General features: G+C 44.8%; 1 protein-coding gene across 4 annotated transcripts in view; it reads right to left on the reverse strand.

Annotated features, from left to right (window-relative positions):
• Positions 1–15,582, reverse strand: part of EPHA4 (EPH receptor A4) — a 151,936-nt gene extending 136,354 nt beyond the window's left edge. For all 4 annotated transcript variants that reach the window (XM_086719741.1, XM_086719739.1, XM_025935207.2 and 1 more), the window contains exons 1-3: positions 15,425–15,582; positions 12,267–12,334; positions 7,309–7,972 (exon numbers count right to left, since the gene is read on the reverse strand). In XM_086719741.1, the coding sequence (XP_086575867.1) occupies positions 7,309–7,972; positions 12,267–12,334; positions 15,425–15,515 (823 nt within the window). In that variant the 5' untranslated portion in view covers positions 15,516–15,582. The remainder of the gene's footprint in view (positions 1–7,308; positions 7,973–12,266; positions 12,335–15,424) is intronic.
• Positions 15,583–24,291: the final 8,709 nt, after the last annotated feature.

Here is a 24,291-nt window from a genome sequence, read left to right on the forward strand (position 1 = left end):
ATGGGACTATTAATTACCCGTCAGATCATGGAACTGGGTGACCTCACCTGCTCTCCTCCCCCCAAAACAGCTCAGAGGTACCAGCTGTAAGGCCCACAATGAGAAAGGTTTTATGCCCCACAGTCTCTCCGGGTCCAGGGGACAGCTGAGGCCTTCATTAATCGTGCCTCCTCACAAGGACAATAAAACTAAAGAGCGCTGAGCCACCTTATTGGACACAGATAAGCAGCTTTAAAGGGCTAAAAGCTACAAATTGCTGTCTAAGTTGATAGAAACATCTAAAGGGTTGAATAAATAAAAGGCCATTCTTCTAAGCTACCTTCATTTCGCAGATTCTGGAAGCTTTCAGAACTTTCCTATTTCCTTTTCATTTTCAACGTGTCTGCAGCAAGACAGAAGGGTGCATTCTACATACCATCAGGGAAACTAAACGGCTGATGGTCTCACGACCCCTTCACACTTCTAAAAATATTGAGGATGCCAAAATGCTCTTGTTTGCACGACTTAAAGCTATTGATAGAAATTGAAATTGAGGGACTTGAAAATTATTTCTTAATCCATTCTAAAAACCGGGGCGCCTGGGTGGCTCAGTCATTTGGGCTTCTGACTTCGGCTCCAGTCATGATCTCCCGGTTGGTGAGTTCGAGCCCCGGTCGGGCTCTGTGCTGATAGCTCAGAGCCTGGAGCCTGTTTAGGATTCTGTGTTTCCCTCTTTCTCTGCCCCTCCCTCACTTGTGCTCTGCCCCCTCTCTCTCAAGAATAAATAAGCATTAAAAAAAAAAAAAGTTAGGGGCGCCTGGGTGGCGCAGTTGGTTAAGCGTCCGACTTCAGCCAGGTCACGATCTCACGGTCCGTGAGTTCGAGCCCCGCGTCGGGCTCTGGGCTGATGGCTCAGAGCCTGGAGCCTGTTTCCGATTCTGTGTCTCCCTCTCTCTCTGCCCCTCCCCCGTTCATGCTCTGTCTCTGTCTGTCCCATAAATAAATAAAAATGTTGAAAAAAAAATTTAAAAAAAAAAAAAAAAAAGTTAAAGAAAATGGTTTTTAAACCATGTTTATGCAAATTACATGTTAATGAAAAAGTAACTATATTTCCCCAAAACGAAATTAGCGATGAGAGTGACACTGTTTTACATTTATTTATTTATTTGTCTGTTTTGCAAATTTCTTTAACGTGGACAGCTGGACTCTCATATTTGCCACTGCATTCAATTCAATATCTATCACATATAAAAAAGCCTCTAGAAAACTCCACTCATGAAAGAAAAAGAGGTAAAAGGCAAATGATAGTTCAGTATTAATTAAGAAAGTTTAGACCTTGCAGATCACAAGAAAGGGTCTTGGGGAATCCAGCTAGAACACACTTTGAGAACCACTACCCTGGTACAACGATGGGAGGAACAGAGGATCTAAATCAATGCACGTAAGATGCATCATTTCATGTCACCTCCTACCCTTGCTTATGTGACATCTTCCCCCCCCCCCCCCCCCCCCCCGCCAAAGAGAAACAAAAACAAACAACTTCTACTCTGGAACCTAAATGAATTGCTTTCAGTGTTGGACAGACACTGGTCAAATAACCCATCCCTTCAACCTATTGGTATCTAACAACAATAAAATTAACAGTAACAGCTTCCCCTGACCAAGTGCTTAATGATTCTAGACGCTGCATGAAACCCTTTTCTCCAAACATGCTTATGAGTGCCTATCGTACATAGTAACATACCGTTGCTGCCAATTTGCAAACGTGAACTGGAGGTCAAGTTAGTGTCCGTGATCACACAACTGGTGAAGTAGCACCATTAGAAACTAAACCCAAGTCTCAAACTCCAAAACCAGGTCTCAGCCATTTTATACTAAGAATTATGTTAACCCATGAGCTGCAGAGATTTGTGAATGTTCAGGCATAGAGATGATTCATAAACACGATGAAAAGAGAAGATCCAACTGAAGTAGGAATTATAAACAAAGACCTCACTAATACATTTAGTCACATGCAAAGATTTTGATAGAGCCTGCTGACCCCATGAAACATTACTCCACCAACTAAGCATTTAATATGAAGCAGGCCACAGTTCCTTGGGTGGAACTAAGGAACTCATTCATTCAATGAACATTTAATGAGATCCCACTATGTTCCGTATTCATTACTGGTGTCACTTGTCTGCTTATGCCGCAAAAATATTACCAGGAAAAACTCAAATCCCAAATATCTATCAATAAGGGAAAAATTACATATAATGTCGGATGTTCATGCTTCAGAATATTAATTATCCATCATGAAGGATGAAGAAAAGTCATATCCTCTAACACGGAGTAATGTCCATGATAAATAGTCAAGCGTCGTAAAAAACAAGATGATAATCAAGGGGATGATTCTATTTCTGTTAATTTTGTAAATACATGAAGACAGATGACATTCGGGCTGCCTGCCAAATTATAAAGAGTGGTCACTCATAAAAAGTTGAAGAGTTGGAGGCATATAGTTCTTTGGTAATGTTAAATTCTTCAATTAAATGCCAAAACGAAAAAGCAAACCCAAAACCCCGAGTCGTAAAGTTCAATGATAAGAAAGTCAAACTTCTCTCAGGACCACCTCTGCTTTACACGGTAGTAACTGAAAAGCCATTTACACAGTCTTTTTTTCCAAAGACTCAAGTCTTAACAGAATAACGACGTCTTAATTCATTTTTTTGAAAGGTACGAGAAAGCTCGGTGAGACTCAAATAAGTCATCAAATCTGAAATAGCAGATTCAAAAGTCCCTAACTGAGATAATTTCCTATGTGATGCTCCGGTGAGCCCCAAATAGAGACCACTCCATGATTTCACACTTACAAAAAAGAACCCTGGTCACACGAAGAAGGGAAGAGTTAAGAAAAAGTATGACAGAAAGGGGACAATAATTAAACCCTGCTCTTTTATATAAAGAATTGCGTCTTTCAGTGATCACAGCCAGGCTTCAAAGCTGAAGATAAAAGCAGCCATGTGATTCAAGTAATTGATTCTTAAAGACCTGATTCAAAGGTAGAAGAAAAATTTCAAAGGTGGAAAGGATATGGAGCAACATTTCTCTGAACTATATTCGTAATGCTTCCTTTCCGCTACTTTTTTCTCCTAAACTCTTTCTACAGCATAGTAAGAAAACAAAGTAACTTCTTCTTCGTTGTCTTTTTTCTTTTTTTTTTTTTTTTTTAACATAACTCTCTCCCGCTTTTCAGAGCACAAATCTGAAATATTTCTGTTATGGCCATCAAAGCGTTTGTATCTTGTTCTCTCTCAGAAGAGCTTTTAATGATCCCTTTTGCTGATACGAAGGCATCACATGTTAATAACAGGTAAGAGAGGTCCTAGATAGATATATATGAACCCAAACAATCTACAGCAAAACCGTGTATTTCAGTAAGGCTTGATTCCTATGTAGTTTAACTTTGTCACAGTTGTGATTCTTTGACTTTAAGAGTGACTCCAGAAAAAAAAAAAAAAAAGGCTTTTTTTATTAGTATTATTTTTATATATACACTCTCTAAAATATCTCTCATTAATGTTTCACAAAGAGTAAATCAGTGACTTTCCTTTCATTTTTCAGCTTTTTAATTAAGCAAAGACTATATTAATAAAGAATCCTCTCCTCTCTTCCTCTGCTTAATGTTTCTGAAGGAATGCAGACAAAGGTATAAAACATCTGGACCATTTCCTCAATGGGGGGTACATGTGGGGCTCTGCGGGGAGGTGGGGGGTGGTCCAAGGTGTATATTTTCTTTTCCTTCTTCCAACAGCCTGAGGAGACCCGGCCACCAGACAAACTAGAACTTACTTGTCCTCTGCGGCCAATCACGAGGCAAGTTCACACCACTGCAGAAGCCAGCCAGGGGTAGGTTCTCCCGGAGGGGAGGAGGAAGTGTCGTTCTGTCCCCAACTGTCCCCAGCGTCCCTGGAGGACTCCATGAGCATGGACTGCTTGGGGGTAAGAACGCCAAGAGGAAGTGTCGTTCTGTCCCCAAAGTCCCTTGAGGACTCCGGCAGATGATGAGGCTTAGATTCAAACAACAGCACCCCCCGGGGCAAGCCACCCCCCCCCCCCGGCCATTTTTGTCCAAGGATCCTTTGTCAAACATGTAAGACCTGAATCCGTCTTCACTCTGACCCCCTGGACCCCAGGGAAGATGGATGAGGAAGCGGGTGACCTTTCACCTGCTTTAGTGGGCCTGCAACAGTAGGCCCACTGGAAAGACAATTGGGGAGGAACCTGTTGCCAGAGTTCTGAAGACTGCCAGTTCCCCCTTTATATCCCTCCTAAAGCTCTCTTTGCAACCCTGGTCTTTCTTGTCCCGCCCCCAAATCACTTTCCTCTCATTCAAAGGACAGCTCTCTTTCCTGCAGGGGAGAGATCAAATGACACCCTCCAGATACCATTTTCAACATGAAGTGTGAAAATAGACATTATTGTTGGTTAAGGCAAGGGCCCTGCTTCCTTCCTATCTTTAGCCTTGACGTCCCCGAGTGGCCGGGAGATTGAGTTTCTCTTTTACTTTTCCAACTCAATACCCTTAAACGTCCACAGCTTTGGGAAGAGCAAGTGATCAAAAACTTGCTAGCATTAACATGGGCTTAATGCTTTATGGTCTACAAGGTGACTTTTACAACTCCTACATCACTGTGTCCTTGTCGATGACTACAAGCTAAGTAGAGTTATCATCAACCCATTTTACAGATGAAGAAACAAAGCTCAGAGGGCTTAAGAAGCGGGCTCAAGGTCACACAGTTAAGTGACCACACTGAGACACATTTCTTTGTCTCAGTGCTCTCTCTGCTCTACCTGGATGCGTCCCAGTAATGACGTCAAGGATGGAGACGACTATTTTTATTACTGTTAAGATTTTTACGGGCTTGAGTCATCTTTAAAAAGTTTCACTCAGGTTCGGATCTGAAGAATCTTGCCATTCAAGTTTTCCCTTCCTCCCTAAATGCATCAGCAAGTCCTCCCCGGTAGTATTAAAAACAAACAAACCAACAACGTGCAAGATTTTGGTCAAAAATGTCTTCTTGAAAGAGTTATCGTTTTATGAGCAGCAAAGAAAATACCAGAGTGAGAACAATAAAGATTCAAAAGGAAAAAAAAAAAAAAAAAAAAAAAGGCCTCAACCTCCCCTTCCATTAAATATCTGGCCTCGTGTTAGGAACAGTTTGCTTAGAAATGAACTGGACCTAAAACACGGAGCCCCACCCTTTCCATGAACCATATGATTAACTGGATTCCCAAGATTATTTCCATAAAGCAAACCACTAAAATGTTCAATTGCCTTTACATTCACTTCCCCCTCCATCTTTTTCTCTTCTTCTTCTAATTTGGGCTGTAAAACTGTCAAGGACTTTCACAGGGTAGCAATGTATGAGTTACTGGGCTCTGTGACAATTGAAAATCAATGACATTAGATACAGAGATGTCCTAATGCCAGAGCAGGAAATGGAAGACAATGGTGTTTTTTTTTTTTTTCTTTTAAATACATATAAGAATCTTGACATGGGAAGACGTGCAAGTCCTGTGTTACAAAAATCGAAAAGGCAGAATAATTTACTCTAGATGGATGCGGTGTCATTGTCCTGTTCACGTCACTGTTCCTGCTATGATGATTGCCATCTAGGTGCCAATAACAATGCTCTCATATATGTTCCAATACTCCTACCAGAATATACTTCAGGGTTTCAGTTCGGTAGAGCCGATCTAGTAGCTGCGAAGTCAAGAGCCAACACAGTGACCAAGAAATTAATCGTTGTAAACAAACAAACAACTTTAACAACCAACCTAAAAGTTTTCAAATTTACAAGTTTACCTTTTCACTCTGGGTCAACAGAAAAGGTTTATTGTTTTATTTACGATGGATTTACGACATTCCTTGTTAGCTACTCCCAGAAATAACTAGCAAATCAAGAGTGCCACTTTAAAACAGCATAAAGTATAAAGGAGAAAAATGCATAACCTATGACATCAAATTACCACAAATGCAACTTTCTTGAGGTTATAACTGTTGATTTCCAGTCAGTCAAATGGATTGTCCCATGGCTAATCCCACCCTGTCATTAAGATGGTTGAAATGCCAGACAAATTGTTTGGCAGTCAGTTATTGCGGGGTCTTTAATCACCAAATCAGATGAACCATGTGGCAATCAGTCTACAGCTCAACAGTCACCCTGAGAAAAGATTAATCGGATCCGTTCCATAGTCGGGACCAGAGTTACACTGTTTAGCAGTAACCATAAGGTTGGTGGCAGCAGACTATTGATAACCACTAAAAATAAAACATCAAGCAAAAATAACAACGCTAGGCATGACTGAGTTTTTTAAGCCTTAATCCACACACAACACGAGCAATCCATCTAAATATGAACTTTTTTCATCCCCCTGCTCAGAAACAAAGCCGCTGCAAAGAAAACTCTTTTACAAAAACTCCCCAGGAAGGAGAAATAAGGGAAGGAAGAATTGCATACACTAAACTTCAGGAAAGAAAATCTTCTTGGTAATATGATAAGTAGTAATTAACGTGATAGAAAAAAAGTCTCGACTTCTTCAAAAACTCAATAACCAAAATGGATCACAATTCACTATGGCTTCCGACCATACAGATCAAATAAGACTCTCATTAGCTCTTTATCACCTCCTCGGGGAAATCAAGAGGTCTTTCATCAAGATTAATGTCACTTGCAGACCCTATCAATGGGTGCTCGGTGGAACAGAGTGTACTTGAAACTCTGTCACTCCATTTTGTCTATACTCCACTCCACTCGTCTACACTGGCCCATGAGACAGGAAAAACTGGACTTTCTTCACACAGCTCGATTTTAATCAGTGGGAGGGAATTGCAAGAATGCGATCCTAATGTCACAGTTAAGTCGTTCCTGTACATACATACGCGACGAGAGATATTTAACCATTGCTGCCATTTTCCCAGATCTGTAGACAGCAGAACTATGGTTTGAAAACGTGTCTGCCTGCTTAAAGTAAGGATCAATCGAGTCTGTTTCTTCCACTTGTTCATTTACATTTCAGAGGGCACATCAAGCCAGTTCAGATCTAAGTGCCTGTTAGCAAATGTGTTTGGCCTTCTGCTGATTACACAGCATCATTTATTTTGTCAGTATTAGAAATGTCTTAGCCTTGCCACCTGGAGCTATAGCACTTACTCATTAGACCCCTCTGTCCCACCACATCCCACAGGGGCTGCTAATTACTGGCTTTACTCCATTTAGTCTCATCTCTGATTTAATTACGTGCACTAAGCCCTAATGAAAAGTACAATATGGCTCTCCTTACCTTGGCATTCTCCATTCCACTCTTCATGCCCAGCATTGCATAGGCAGTTGCCAATGGGTACCAGCCACTCACCATCTGCCCCACAGTACATTTTTGGCACATCCTTTTCTTCTGAGTTGTTGACACAGGAGCCTCGAACTTCCACCAGGGAAGACGTGTCAGCCCCTGTGATGGTGTCTGGAAATTGGGCCAGGTTGCGAACGGTGAGCGGACACTTCTTATAGAACACGCGGACCGATACCAGGGCAATGCAGGCCCCCACATCCTGAAAAGCCAGGTAAAACCCCTTTTTGCTCAGTGGCCCTACATCCCGGATCTCAGTGTTCAGCTTCATGATTCTGTCACCAATGTCCACTTGGGTGAAGCTCTCGTCGGCCGCAATGGTGTCAATCTTGGCAAACTGGCTCTCTCGGATGAAACGCTCTTTGTCATTGTCCGATTCATAGTAGTACAGGTTAAACGTCTCCTTGCAAGTCCCCATGACACCCGGAAGACTGTTGCAGTCTCTCAAGGTGAACTTGATCTCAATGTACACCCTCTGAGCCCCTTCTCGGGTGATCCAATCAGTTCGTAGCCAGTTATTCTGACTGGGTTCCATCACATTGCACACTTGGTAGGTTCGGATTGGTGTATTTTTTTCATCCATTATGCTCACTTCCTCCCACTGCAAAGATCCAGAGGAAATGTATCAATTACAAAATGTCATCATACAGTGATTTATCCATTCCGTTTTACCCTCGCAGGACAGTGATGACTTTTGTTCCAGTGAGGAAGCAAACTCCTGAGCATCAACCCTCACTAATGAAACGTCTTATGGGAGACAAGACAACATTTTATTGGGGAAGTATTTTTTTTATTTTTTGTTTTCTGGTTTGTGTGTGTGTGTGTGTGTGTGTGTGTGTGTGTGTGTGTGTGGTGGTTTCATTCTTTTGCCTAAAATCCAGAGGCATTGGTAGATTTATCGCGTATGAATTCACTAGCAGCTCCTTGTGGTGGTCTAACAACCTCAAATTCACCTATTACAACAGCTACAATTTCAAGTGGCAACAGTTCAAATTTACTCATAAATGAAAAACTAGTATGTGTATTGTTTCAACAACTGAGCAGAGACCTGCAAATTAAGAGCAGGAAGAAAGAAGCTTGCCAAAGGAAGACAATTATCAGTTAATTAGTGGTGCTCCTGTCAGAACTTTGCTCTCTAATACCTAAAAAAAAAAATGTCAGTCGATTTTTTTTTTTTTTTTTTTTTTTTTGGCACTGTCCCTATTCTTTAAAGAGGTAAAGAAAATCTCACTCTTCTGGTTTTGGTAATCCTGGGAAGACAGAGAGCAAACTTTATGGTTGGATTTCTCAAATCCACTGTCATTCATAACAATGAGACACCTTTGCAGAGCAATGGATTCAATGAATTATGTGTATTCTGATTTTCATATACGTATTCCTATTTTTAAAACACATACCCGTAAGGAAACAAGAACGCACATATGCCTCTTCCAAATATTCTGTGGACATTGAAAATACAATAGTAGGTGGTATCTATGATTGAAAGCCCAAGAAAATTAAAGAAGGCTTTTAGGGTTTTCTTTGCAATCGACTTCCTCACATAAAGATTCTACTGGTGGGACAGTCTGAACTCACTGTGACTAGAGTAGTAATTTCACTCTTGCCACAGCTTTTAAAAATAATCCTAAGAGCAGCAAGATTGTTTGGGGGCTCCTAGAGGGCTAGCAGGAAGCCTCCAATTCTTCCCTAATATCTACAGTGATGCATTTATATAGATCTGGTATAAATCAGCTTAAGTATCTAACACATGAATATAATTAGAAGAGAAAAAAGATAGTTTAAAAAAATTCATATTCTATAATAGCTCCACTTAAAGCTCCATTCAATCCAATGAAGTACGTACAACCATAATGCATCTTTTAACGGGTTTTCCATCTGTGCATTGGAAAACTATTAATGGATGGAAATGTTACTCTGTGAAGGGCCACACTGCATAAAATTCTGGATCCCTTTCATCTGCGACCATTATGAAAGTTGGAACTGGGAGGGATAAGTGCCCTGTGGTGATTAAAATTTCTTTTTATCCGCTAAGCAATAAATCACCAGTAATTTACTTATTTGGGGAAATTCATGTAAATCCAAAAATAGATCCCCACCTTCAAAAAAACCCTACTCAGCATGCTTCTCATCTCAGAACAAAGGGACTATGGAAAAACACATTTATCAATGTAAATGAAAGCACACAGGAATATCTCCATAGAGTTCATACAGGATAGTTTGGGTCTAATGGGAATTTTCCAGCCTGACCTTGATTGTCTAAACACATTGATCAATTCACCAGAACAATGACAAATCTCGGCCTTAGTTTTGTATTTTACAATCAGCATCAGAAACTCAATATACTCCTTTAAAGGACCGCTGCCAAGAAATTAGGTTTTTGCTACAATGTTGCCATCAGGAGCCATTCCTTTCATTTATTCTATGTTCTGCTTAGTTGTTCTTACAGAAAAAAAGAGAACACGGAGTTGTCTCTGACTATATTTCATATCTGACTCTGTGGTATTGTCAAGTTTTCCCTTCCTCTTTAAAAATAACAATAACAACAAATAAAGGACAACACTTATTGACCAAACCGTGATCCCAAGTTTCCAGCCAAGAAAGATATAAGCCGTTCTCCCTACAGGTAGAAATTTCAGAATAACCAAAAGATACAAATGTGCTTTTATGTTTAGCTAGAAAGAACTTTTTAAAGCCAATCCATCCATACTTGGGAGATAATCCAATTCATACCTTCATTCTAAGCCTGAAAAAGTCTTCTTAAATTACAAGATCTACAGATTAATGAGACTTTATAATTCGGCACATAATTTCTCAACGGCTACTATATATTTTGGAATGACTAATTCTATTATACATAAACAAAATGTCATTTCCAGCCCCTTGCAATAATATCTAAAATGTTACACCCCTAATACTTAAGGAGAGGGAGAAAGAAAAACAAACAAACAACTACATTCTGCATTCAGAAGTCCACATTAGGTCCATAAAAAGTTCTGGGTTGTACACAATCAGCTATATACGCACAGTATTATTTTAAGAGACTTCAAGACGACCGAAAGAAGTTTTGTGTTTAGAAAAAGTGAGCAGGTGTCCTTTCAGCAGTTGGGGGGTGGGTGCAGGATGTGGGATGTCTACAGCATATTAAGTTGCGGTAAAAGCTTTCCAGAAACTAGATAGACCATAGGCTGTACTCAGAAATGTGTCATTCCTTGCTTTTAAACAGATCACATGTATATTTAGTGTAGCAAGGCAGGTCCAAAATCATATTTGATGCCTTCTCCCTTCAAACTTGAGAGTGGCCAGTAAGAAAATAAGACTTATTAAATTTTCAAAGTACTGATGCGTTCCATCCTCAATTTTGCTAGCAGTTCTAATACAGTCAACCCACAGAGCTATCCTCCTGGTACAGCATGGGAAAGCCTCCCTGAATCAGTGACCTTTCCAGGGTATAGGATTAACAAGAGGCTGACTCTCACAAGATAAAGCTGTACCTTTCTTCGCATTCAAAGGATGACGGCAATTGCCTGCAATCAGCAGTGAATACAGCCTGTCTACACTGCTAGAGGCCTGCCAATCACTCTCCCTCCCTTTAAAAAAATGGTTTTCAGGCCCGACTAGAATTTTTCAGCAGAGAGCCAACCAAGTGCAGTCAAGTTCAGGCGGATAAACAGGAAGGCAAGGCGACCTCCGGTTTATTTCATGTGGATTACACGACCTCTTTTGGAAAAAAGACCACCTAAGAGTCTCCATTTGCCTTACTACTTTCTTGCCTTATTTTTGAAGCCCGCCTTTTACAAGTTTCTGTGAATCTTTACTTTTTTCATCCTTTATTGTTGATTCAATGGACAGGTGTTGTGAGGCACCAAACCGGGAGCTGGCCTTAGGTCTTTCGCCTGCTAAACACTCCCTCTCGTTCACCTCCATTGTTTTGAATCAACTGACTCTGTCATAGATTATCAAGCATATAAAAGTAGAATGATCTACTTAATTTTTAAAGGATTTGAGAATTACTTTAAATTTGGCAGAAGCCAGAGTTAACATGCTAAATGGATTTCTTTCCAAAGCTGATGCATTCTGACCTGTTCTGAAGGGCGGAGGGGGAAGATGTGGCCATTGACCTAACTGTGGTCTTAAATCTTCAGGAGGCAGGGATGGCACATTTGAGAAGAAATGAACAGTGATGAACTCTCTCATACTTTATCTTCTAGCTTCCCCTTTCCCAAAGATTCAAGATTCCAAATATTTAAACTTTCCACATTCAGCACCAACAATTCAAAAGCTTGTTGTTGTTGTTGTTGTTGTTGTTTTGGTTCGTTCATTTGTTTGTTTGTTTCTGCATAAAGTTCATAGGTCTTTCTCTTTGTGTGCAAGAGAGCTGCAGATAGCAAGGTAAGGACCATCCCCATCACCCCCCACCCCCACCCCCGCCCTGTTGCTTACACCTAGAACTAAACCTGTACCTGCTGCAATCAGAAAATGTTTTCCCCCTGGTCTCTTTACTTATGCATTTTCCTCATCTGGAAACAGAACAATTGCTCTAAAATGAACCCTGTCAGGACTTCACGGCCATCACATTAATAGGCACGAATTCTAATTTGGTCCCTGGATTGTATTTCTTGAGGGTATTTTAGTTTTAAATAGGCATCTAAGTCTATGCCTCCACCAATCTCCTAATTTTGAAACCCCTTTCTGCCCTTTTGGTTTCTACTTCTTCTATGACAGAACCATCCAAAGGGAGTATAGGATTTCTCCAACAAAGCGTAATTCACTTCATAGGCCATGGTGGAAATCTGACCCCCTCACCACAATCAACAAGAATCAAGCCATTAGGACTCTCAGAAAGTTGCTAATCACTCCTTTTTACCCTTTGGATCAGAGAGCAACTCGGAACTTACCCCTCCTTCCAGAGGGCTCGCTATCCACCCAAGTTCTCCCTGAACAGACCTGGAATCCAATAAGGTAACTGCAAGAAAACAAAGAAAAAAAATGGATTAATTTCCAATGGCAAAAAAACCCAATACTACAAAAACCATTTGCCTGAGCGTTTCCATATGTGCTGAGGGTGTGCATATCCAACTCTGATCAAAACCTAAACTTGGTCTCACTTATGTAAATAATCATTACTTACTTGATCTTCTCCCCTCTTTAAATCTGCACGTTCTTATTTATTTAACTTGCTTAGCATTTAAAATTCCATCCCAGGACGGAGTTGATTCATTTTCGAAAAAGGATGAATAGAGAATCTCAAGTACAATTCAAAAAAATAAATATATCTATGTAGGGCAGTTACATTCCAGAGCAAAACCTGCATTCATCTCTGTGTGGTATCTACTAGAGTTATTTGTTTTTGCAAGTTTCAGATGACCACATAACTCATCATCAAGTGAATTCTAACAGAGAGTACTCAAAGGGTCATGAAAAGGCTCTCTCTATCATTTCTTTTCTCCCTCCCCCACCAGAGAAAGAGGCCCCGGATGTGGTATCCGCTCCTTTTTTTTTTAAATATGGAAGTTTCAGAGAGGGGTAATGGCAGACCTGTAGAATTAAAATGCAAACACACTGGAATATTCTCTTCCCCAGGTCTTTTGGAGGACAACCAGAGACTTCTCCTCAGCCTAGAAGGACATCACCGGTTTGAATTTTAGGTGAGGGAGTGCTGTCTAACAGGTTTAGTGTCCTTGTGCTGCATCTAAGAGGGTGGGGGATGTGGGGGTGGGAAGGCCACAGAGCTGCTACACCCCACCCAGGCTGGAACTGTCCTAGGCACCGAGGACACTGAAAAGGACACAATGGATTCTTAACCTCTCCACATTCCCTTTCCCACCGAGATCTGCAGGCCTGGGGGTCGAAAGGCCCATCTCAAAGGAACCCCCGGGTTATTAATTTGATCAGTGAGGCTGGCTCTTTAGGCTGGGGGAGGGGTGGGAATAGGGAGCCCGCAACCTTGCTCCTGGGCACTCCGATTCACCATCTCACCGCCAGGCCCCTGAATTCTGCCCACCTCCCCTCGTTTCATCCCCAAGTCAAAGGGCTTCAAATCAGCGCTTTCTCCCGGTTTTCCCGAGAAGCCAGAATTCCTAGGGCCTCTTAATTATTTTAAAATGTAGAGCCCTACCCTGGGTCGCTCCCGCCCGGAGTTGCGCCCCCCCCCCCCATTCCCTCTTCTGGGTCCCTAGAGAAAAGCCCGCTACATCCATTTGGATTTATGTAAGGTGGATTAGGGACACAAAGGGAACAATAAGACCCAATTTACAAAAAAAGGGAGGGAGTAGAAAGGGAGGGTAAAAGGGAGAAAAGGAAACGTGATGGGAATAAAAAGCAACAAAATGAATTAATTTTTAAGGGGGAGGAGCGGCCGGAGGGGGGAGGGGAGATACCACCCCCCTTCGTTCTACATCAGTCTACAGCTCTATCAACACCGTTTTTGTCTAGCGCTCCCAAGTTTTGCCTCCAAAAGAAAAAACAAGAAAAAGGTAAAGAAAAAGAAAAAAAAGAGGAAAGAAAAAAGAAAAAAAAAATCTCTGTTACGTCTGGTGCCAGAGAGGTCTTGAGGGACGTCCTAACAAGTGTGCGAAGTAGTCAAGAGAAAGCGAGATCCATGCTTCCCCTAAAAGAAATGACCCTGGGGATCGAGGGGCCTCAGCGACCACGATGGCACCAGAAGCCAGTAAGGAAGAAGAGATCGAGAGGGTGGGAGGGCGCCCCTTTCCTCCAAACAGTGTCTGCCGGCAGGTGTGCGAATCTCTCCGAATCTCGCCTCCGTCTGGCGAGCTCCTGGGTACCGGATGCCCAGCCAAGGCTAAGTTGGTTTTTGGCTCCCTCCTTCGGAACAGGAAAAATGATAGATTGCGCAGGGACGCGTGGACGGATTCTGGAGAGATGGACGGATGAATAGATGGATGGATGGATGGATGGATGGATGGATAGATGGCTGGGGGAGGCAGCGGGGGGCGGGGGTGTGTGTGCAAGAGGCGACGAGACGGGTGCAAGGCTAGATGCACGCTGACTTGAACACAAGCAGCACCGAGCACAGGCGCACACAATCGGGACACTCACGCATAGGCACACACAATCGTCCGCGTCCACGCGGGCACCCGCGCACCCACACACACGCATTTGTGCGCGCGCGCATACACACACACACACACACACACACACACACACACACACACGCATTCAATTCGCCTTTCTCTGAGATCATCAGAAACTAAATGATCAACCTCCACCTCTCCTACACGGATACAATCTTTCCAGCACGTCCGAAGAGACGCGCGGAAAAAACACCCAGACGGGTCCGGTCGGTTTCACACATTCCATCCAAACTAAACCAGTGTATAGTTCTGGGGGCAAAACCCGAAAACTAGTACGTTCAACTTGCCAGCGGGCTCCCGGGGTCTGCGGGGTTATCTGAAGAGCATGGGCGCCCTTAGGCCAGCGATCGCGCACCCGGAGCGCGCGGCCCAGCGGGGAGAAAGGTGTCTGACGCCGGGCGCTACAGAAATCAGGTCACTGGCGACCTGCGAGCGGCGCCACGACCGCTGTGCAGCTGAGGCCCCGCAGCCGGGTCCTGGGAAGCCCAGGGCTCGGGAAACTTTGCAGAAACCTGAGCTCCAAGGCTTTCGCAAGAACCCTGGAGCACCAAGCACTCACTTGGTTCCAGGCTTGCGTCCCCCCTTGACCGGGGCTGGGTTGGGAACGGTGGTAGGTCCATTTTTTTTTTTTTTTTTTTTTTTTTTTAAATCCTGGCGTTAGCTCCCGTGTATCCCCTGGGGCGCCTGGAGCTCGCCTCGCTGGCGGATGCTGATAAACTTTGTCCTTTAGCTACAAACTTGGGTAGCTCCGCCGAATGCACGGTCACCTCCCGGGGCAAGCTGCCCGGCAGCTTCCCCCCTCCTCCTCGCGGATCCCCTCGTCCTGGTCCCCTTCTCCGAAGTGGGGGTGCGCCACTCACGCCAGGATCCCCTCACACCCTCCGGCCTCGCGCTCCCGGGGATCATTCGCCCGCAGATCCACCTCTCTGCCCGGGACCGCAGAAGGACCGCCTCGCTCTTACCTTCATTCGCGGGGTACACCCTGGAACCGGTGACAGCGTCGCAAATCCCAAAGAGAAACGAAAAGAGGACGAAATAGAAAATCCCAGCCATGGTTCGCCGGTGCCAACGCTGCTCCTGCCGCTTCTATCCCAGTGGAATAAATGCTTAAGTTAGGAGTGCAGCAGGCTGAAGACATTGCCAAGGGGGTGGGCCCAGCCCGTGACGTTCACCCGCCAGTCCGGGGCCCGCGGCCAATAGTGGCGCAGACGGGGCGGCCCGGCCCCGCCCCACTGAGCAGAGCCCGCCCCGAGGCCCCGCCCCCTCCGGGCTCCGCGGGGCGCGCTGTCTCCCGGGGCCTCGGGGCCCCAGCTCTGCCAGGTTCGCGCCCCCGCCGGAGGGAGACGGCCTGGTCCCTGGACGTCGCCTCAGGGGTCCAGCCCCTGAGCAGTGGAAGGAGCTTCGAAGACTGAATCGACTGGGGGTGGGGGGCGCGGTGGGGGGATCCGATGAAGATTGGCAACCCCCTCTCCCCCCGCCACGGGCGGTTTGAGATGGAGGAAAAGGTTCTTTTACTGCAATAAAATAAGTATAAAGTTGACCCTGCCGCTTTGCTGTCGCTTTTTTCTGAGGGTCGGAGCGTTCGCGTCTCGAGCGCCCGGGCTGGCGCACCGCCCCTGGCACCCTCTGCAACCCTGCCCCGTTTGTGTCTTTACGGCGCGTCTCCAGATGAATGCTCTTTGGGGGAGTTCTGTGGCTTGAGTATCTCTCTCTTCCCTGGATCCCCAGCTGCCTGGACAGCAGAGACCCGATCGGTCCCCAACGTCCAGGGCGGCTCCCGGCGGGAGGCAAGGCTCAGTCACCGTCTCCAGAGACGGAACCAGTGACTTCTGAGCAACGGAGAAGAGCCCTCTGGTTGCACCTGGCGTTCACGCAGCGGGTCTCGCCCTGGCCGGGACAGGACTTCCCATCGCCGCAGGACGCCCGGAGAGGGCCTGGCCTGAGCTGCAGGGAACCGACTGCGTGTTACCCGGGGGTCGTCCCTGGGACCAGGCCTGGTCAGTCCGGAGCGCCGGGGCACAAGCGAAGGGCTTCAAGCGGGAGCGGGGGTGCCTGCTGCTGCCCAGACCACGCAGGTGGGGACGCGGAGGCTGCCTGGCGCGGCCGCTGCAGCTCTGCGCTCCGACGGCTGCCGGCCGCTGCTCGGCACCGCTTTCCGCGCCCGGGGGCCGGTGGAGGGCTGCAGAGGCGGCGCAAATCCTCGCAGCTGCCCGTGCCCCGGCCCGCGAGTGTCACTGTCGACCTTTGGGGGAACGCAGGCCCCACTTGGGCCTCGGTCTGTTCCCAGATGTCCCGGCTGCGGACGCAACCATCCGAGCGCCGCCCGGCGACTGTAACGCAGCGGGCGGCCCCGGGACGGGCCCCCCGAAGCGACTCGGTGCGTTCCTCCGGACCTTTAAAGGGACCCCGGTTCCCGTTGAAGCCTCCTTCTTCCCTCCCCCAGGCCGCGCCTCCTCTGTCAACCTCCAGGGTAGGACCGGGATTTTCTCCGGATCCTGGGTCCCAGCGGGTGGGCGACCGCGGGGAGGTGGCAGCGCCTTTCCCCGCGCAGGCAGCGGCTCATCATGAGGCAACCGCGCCACCTGCCGGCCAGGCGCGGGAGTGCGCGGCCCCCGCGGAAAGGCGAGCGGACAAAAGACACGCAACCTGCAACCCGCGGGGTGGAGGTGTGTCCGCGGGGTGTCTTTTCAACCGCCCGCCCACGTCCGGCGCACCCCGACCGCTCCTGCGGTGTGGTGGCCGGCCGGGGTGCCGAGGACCCAGGGGCCGTGCTTCCCGCCAGCTGGGTTACGGAAAATGGAATCAGAACGCGTTTCAAGGAGAAACTCATAACCAACACCCCCAAGGTTGCTGGAGTCGCTTCTGTCCCTGAAAAACATAAAAAGGAATCCTAGATCAAACAAGAGGTGGGGGTAGGGCGGTGTGGAGGAAAGAGGGGGTCCCGGCTGCGGTTTCGGGTCGTCGGCCACCGCAGCGCATCGTGTCTCCCCCGCGGCTGGAGAGCTGCACCCTTGCAAACTCCGCAGCGGGCTGATGCGATGGGCAAGTTTCATTTGAGCTCGCAGGGCGAGGGCGTGGGCCGCAGCTGTGCGGGTGGGCGGCCTAGAGGGACAGCTGCGCGGGCCCCAGGTATTTTGGCTTCTCGGTGAAAGACCCGCAATGTCACAGTCTGAGGACGTGGATGTCAGTTATTGTAGCTACTGTCTTCACGCAAGTGAGAAGGTGGGGAATGCAGACAGGAGGATGTACCCTTATGTGTATGTATCAATTATTTAAACAACTACACGGAGCCCCTTTAAGGGATTCACTTCTAGATGCTTTGTTGCGTTTCCCTGGGTTTTTTATAGAAGAAGAAAGGTGAATTTGGTCCCGGCCATTTGGCACAGCCACTGGAAAGAGGAAAGAGCGATTAACGTTTTGAAACAATAGTTGCCGGTTGCCTCTCCGCAAGAGTTTAAGTTTTAGTTTTCGTTTTGCGTGCACCTGTGGTTGGAATGGAAAATGCACGGCCTGCCTTCCTAAAAAACAGTAACATTTCTAGAACACGCACCGTTTTTCGCCTCCTGGGATACGTGCACTGAATTTTGAACATGGTCTTTCCAGCCCCGACTGCCTGAAAGCGAGGCTCCGTTGGCTGGGGTACATTCAGTGACTCCCCCTTTTATTCTTCTCATTTTCCTTTTTCAGACCCCAAAGCGACCCAGTAACCTGGAAGACCAAGAGGCGGGAAATGCTATCTTGGAAAACTGAACTGTTTCCTCTACTTAGAGGAAAAGGTCTCTAACCTAAGAGGCATGATTCCTGCCCCCAAATCGGGCAAAAGTGGAATAAAAGATCATGGTCCAGTCTGTCGTCAGCCTGGAACCACTTTACTGGAAGACACAAGAATTTGCAACAAATCAATAATCCACTGGGGTCAGGAGCATACAATAGAATACCATAATCTCAAAAATTACCTAAAACCACCATCTTTTAAAATAAATTCGCTAGGCTTTAGAATAAAACAAGCCTCCTAAATGCTGTAAGAATTCAAGAGTACTGGGGTGTCTGGGTGGCTCAGTCAATTCGGCATCTGACTCTTGATTTTGGCCCAGGTCGTGATCCCAGGGTGGGGGGGGATTAAGCCTCGCATGGGGCTCAGTGCTGAGTATGGAACCTGTTTAAGATTCTCTCTCTCTCTCTCTCTCTCTCTCTCTCTCCCCCTCTGCCCCTCTTCCCCACTTATGCTGTCTCTAAAATTAAAAAAAAAAAAATCTAAAAAATAAAAAAGAATTTGAGAGTATTTTGAACCCATTAAAAGACATGTCAAAATGTATGTGCTTATAAGCGTAATGAATATAGTGATCCAGTATTTCAAAAATTTGGATACATTTTTTCCCCTCCTGTACAGTGCCTATACCACAAAGACTTGAGCTACTTTTTAATTTGCAAAGACCTTTTAAAAAAGTGCCAAGCATCCCAGAGTTTCCCCCTCTAAGTGGAGGGGCCGATTTCACCAAAGTGGTAACAAAAGGACCTTTGACCTCTGGACAAGTAAGCAATGACAAAAATACATAAACGCTAGAGAGAGGATAACACCAAGAAGATGAATCCCCTCGGCCTTTTACTGAACACTGCCAGATTTCTTTAAAGCTAGTTTTGTTGGACCTCCTTGGATATCACTTCTTTTTAATGTTTATTTTTGAGAGAGGGAGGGAGAGAGAGAGAGAGAGAGAAAGAGAGAGGAAGCGCACAAGCGGGATAGGGGCAAAGAGAGAGGGAGAGAGAAAATCCCAAGCAGGCTCTGAGCTGTCAGCGTAGAGCCCAACACGGGGCTTAGCTCATGATCCCTGAGATCATGATCCGAGCTGAAATCAGGAGTTGATGCTTAACTGAGTGAGCCACCCAGTCGCCCCTGGCCATCAGTCTTTTTATCAAGGGACCCCGCGCCAGTACTGCAATGACTCCCTGTCATTGCCAGAAGCAGGGTTTTCAAGACAGACCTCTAGCTGATCTGTTGGGAGCTGTGTGTCTTCGGGTAAGGCATTTAGCCTCTCTGAGATACGGTTTTCTCATGTGTGAATTGCATCTAGGTTATGTGATGCTTCTAAAAATGGAGTGAATTTTGTAGAGTACCTGGTGTGGTCTCTGACGTGCGGTCGACAGTTATTATTACTCTCAAATAATATTTTACTAATAACTTTTTCATAGTTAATAACTTAATATTAATCATGTTATATCATCAATTTAATATTAATAATTTAATGTTATTAAGTGGGCAATCATTTATTCAGCTTGAAGCTTCCCTTCCATGAGGAAAGTTGGCACTGTGATTTACACAGCAGGCTCCCTGAGAGGGGAGTGTTGTATTTCAGCACCTCCTGGAGTCGGGAGGGAAATAACTTCTCAATTCTTCCTTTCTTTCGTTGTTGATTTGTTACAGCTCACATTCAACCCACGTTCCTAGATGGTACAGTTGGATTTGAGCCTGAGGATTACACTTATCTCCAAATTTAATAGTTTCAAAAACAATTAAGTGAAACAGGTGTGGGGAACCCAACACCCACCACCAAATCAAAATATCTGCGATCATGAATAACCGATGCTCTGTCTGATGACATAGCCAAGAGGGCACTCTTGACCACAAGCTACTGCCTGAAATATGGTATCCTGAAACAACATTTGGTGGGCCTCCTAAAGCTCCCAGAAAACCCTTTTGGAGATTTTATCCTTTGATACTGAGACTTTGATGTTAACTCTGATGCAAATAAGAAGGCAGGACTCTTGTGAGCCCTTAACACCTGAGTGAGAAAAATGGCCCCAGAGCTCAGGTCCTGACCAGTCAGAAGAGTGAAGGCGGGACACAGAAGGAGGCCTTTCTGAGTCACTGAGAAGGAAACAGACAAGGAGTTCTCCAGGAAGAAGGCTTTTCTGAAACTTTGGCACTGGACCCAAAGTCTAATTCAGCTCTAACAAACATTTGTCAACAGAGGTTTCTTCTCAGCCCTGATGATGCGTGATACCTACCACATGGGGATGTGGGGGCTGAGCGGATACCATCAGGAACATTCTATCATCCTCAGGACTCCTCAAAGGGTGGTGGAGAGAGAGAGAAAGACACTCAGTTCAGTCCCGGGACAGCTCTCGATCCCAAGAACTAAACATTTTGTGGAGAAAATCAACCTTTGTTCAAGAGAATTTGGAGGAGATCATTTGCATCGGGTTTTGGCTACATTGGGAACAGGAGTTAAACACTGAAACTATTTTGCTTTGTATTTTGCATGAAATCCATGCTCGCAAAGAAACAGAAAATGCTGTTTACTTGGAAACCTTCGAAGAACACCTATGAAATGGTGTCCACTCAGTGTAACTCAAAATGCCAACATAAGGCTTCAAGTTACAGTGATTAAATACTTCGATATTTAGTAGTTATATTGATTTGTGATCATTAAAAAACTTGAAATTATAGTTGTTTTGTGATGAAATATTAATGATAATATAGACGTGGATAACAGAAACTGGTGCAATTTTTTAAAGCCATTTTTACCCGAGAAATAATTATCTAGTTAGAGAACCAATTTATGGAAGTCCTGTAATAGCCCTCTCCCCCCCCCCCCAAAAAAAAACAATGTGTAATTGCAATGAAATGTTGTAGGAAAAAGAACATAACCATGAACATACTTTATGATTTACTGCATAAGAGAATGTAAGTTTGGAAACCTAACTTTTCTTTTCCCCATGATAGTCTAAAGCATTTACAGAGTATTTTATGTCCCAAACATTTGTTTTATAATTTCCAAAGATCTCCAAATATTCTGACAACGTCTAAAATGACACATAATGCATTTCCTTATGTACAACATAAATCCTGTAAATGCTTGTTTAGATAATGGAAGCTTAAAAGTGTATTTATAGAGGAAATGTTACTTTTGAAATTATATTTATGTATCATTTTTGTAACCCAATCATTTATGCCAAACAGTAAATAGGAAAAGTATTTTCTTTGTAAAAGACTAGGCCTCTTGACTGGTTATTCAAAGGGGCTAAGAGGAAACTCAGTCAAAACTCCAAGAAAGCATAGCATATGCTCTTTTCTGCATCACATACTATGGGAGTTCCACTGTAAATTAATGAAACCTTATTAAAATCAATTGAACACAAATACATTCCCGATATAAAGAAATACAAGAGTGAGATTCATGAACAGGGTTCGGTTCAGGTAGCGTTATTTGGGGGCATTCTGGATGTATAATGTTGAAAACAATGAAGAATTTCTATAAAGCAAATGCCAGCTCAGGAGTGTATGCATAAACCTGCATCACACAATTTTAAACGTACTAAGCAGCCCTCTGCCCCTAAGTTATAGGTAGGACCACCTTTTCTTAGACCTTGACTCTATCTGCGCAAATAGACTGGGGTAAATTCAGACAAAAAATGAGTTTTATTTGAAGCAGGGGGGTAAAAAGAATTCAGTTAGTAGTGGATCATTTGACTCAAAGTGACATCTAAAGTTTGTCAATTCAGGAGCCCCTGGGTGGCTCAGTTGGTGAAGCACCGACTTCCGCTCAGGTTATGATCTCGCGGCTTGGGAGTTCAAGGCCCGCCTTGGGCTCTGTGCTGACAGCTCAGAGTCTGGAGCCCGCTTCCAGATTCTGTGTCTCCCTCTCTCTGCCCCTCCTCCACTCATGTGCTTGTTCCCTCTCTCTCTCTCTCTCTCTCTCTCTCTCTCTCAAAAATGAATAAACATTAGAAATTTTTTTTTTGAGTCAAAACATGCACAGGTGGTTACGAGGGAGATTCCAACATATTTTAACTTTAAGAGTGAGGTCCTATCTCTGCAATTTCAACCGGCCTATTTATATTACATTGGACACTTATAGAGGTAATTGAACATTGGCAGGAAATCAATCAAGTCTCTTGCATCAAATGATCAATTGCAGCTCAGTAAAGCTGGGCCCCATTTCCTCTCATTATGCTCTAATCTGAAACTTTTACAGTTTTCCCTCGGATCGTTATCATTTAAACTACTTTGATAAATGCCTCCTTGGGGCGCCTGGGTGGCGCAGTCGGTTAAGCGTCCGACTTCAGCCAGGTCACGATCTCGCGGTCCGTGAGTTCGAGCCCCGCGTCAGGCTCTGGGCTGATGGCTCGGAGCCTGGAGCCTGTTTCCGATTCTGTGTCTCCCTCTCTCTCTGCCCCTCCCCCGTTCATGCTCTGTCTCTCTCTGTCCCAAAAATAAATAAACGTTGATAAATGCCTCCTTGTACCCACACTGCTTAGCAGGCCACCCTGGTTAAGCGACACACGAATCTAAATTTGCATTGCAGAAACCGCTGCAAAAGTAATAAGACAATTTAGGATGCTTTGGGCCTCTCCACTTCCAGCTGTCTTCAGCAATTTACTCCTTGTGTCCCTTTACAATATGTATTTATGTGTTGCAGATTTATTTATAAACTTGGGTGCTGCTTCAAAAACCTGACTTCGATTAAAAATAAGATTAGCTGGTTTTAAAACTCCTAGAGCCTTCTCCGTCTGGACAGGTCTGTGATTTAGAACCTTCCTCTTGCTGTGTTCTGATTTAATCTGTTCGGCTGTCTTTTTTTCCCCATGTCCACCTACACCCAGCTGTCCATCTTCCTGCAACCTTTTTGCTGTCAGTCAAGTGACAGTCTTCCATGGAAGCTTTGTGCACCAAGGCCTCCTGAGGCCCAGCACCACATTTAGATAGGAAAGGGTTGGGGGGGGGGGGATATAACCAATTCTTCTTGGAAAACTGGGGGTGAGAAAGTACCAGTGGGGGAGTTTTGGCCCACAGCCTTTCAGAAAAGGCTTTCTCAAACACACGCAAAAATGCAAACACATATACCAAACCCCCACATCTGTAGCCCAGCACCAACGTGATGTAAAAGCACCCTGGGAGGGCAAGCATTCCAAGGCTTGCTGATGCAAAGAATAACGCACCCTTGCTGAATTTTATCAGGGGTCGGAATCCAAGAATAGACCTAGTTTCTCTCCTAGTGTGACTGATCACATGTGTCTAGCTTCCCCGTCTTGGATTGACCGATTCTTAGCCGACTTGTAAGTACTAACATCTCTGCATAAAAATTGCCTGGGTATATTTATTTTTGCTAATTGGAGAGTAGCTGGAGGAACGTTCTGCATATGGCTTCGTATGGATTGCATCCTGCACCGTTTAACGTCTTAATATTGGGAGGAGGTCGCGTCCTATAATACGAAGCCACACTTTGGAGACATTTCTATTTGTACAGCAGATTACTTCCCTGAAAAGCTAGATAGGTCATTAGCACAAATTCAAATTTTGATCTCTAGAAAGAGAGCCTGAATTAAGATGTGGGCCTTATTTTAATTACTCTGTTTTTATTTGGTGCCATCGGCATTCTGATTATAAGCGTCTCTTAAATTTGACATCATTTTCTCAATCCGCTGAAGTTGCAGGATCTTTAAACAAAATGTTCCAGGTCTATGTTAAAATCACTGGGAGCCCTGATATTCTCTAAAAGTAAACAGATTAATTTTCACCTTGTCTCGGGAAATGAAATATAGTTGCCTCTGTTTCCACTAAGGTGTATGTCTTCCAAAATATTTTATACACTGTAACATCGTACAACATCGTCATGTATTACATTTTACTTTTTGTACTAGCTACATTCAAGTTCTACTTTTAATGTGTTCTTATTTTTGTTTTATTGGAGGTAAGAAGATATGAAAGTAAAAAGTGTGATGATATAAATTTGAATATTATAATTTCCCATCCTGCATATAAATTGTTTTGCTGTCTGGGAGCATTGTTGCTTGTAACATTTGGGTTTGTCTTCTAGCAGGCAGAAGA

This window comes from Puma concolor, chromosome C1 (genome assembly GCF_028749965.1).
Source record: "Puma concolor isolate L17-30 chromosome C1, mPumCon1.1.hap2, whole genome shotgun sequence".
NCBI lineage: Eukaryota > Metazoa > Chordata > Mammalia > Carnivora > Felidae > Puma > Puma concolor.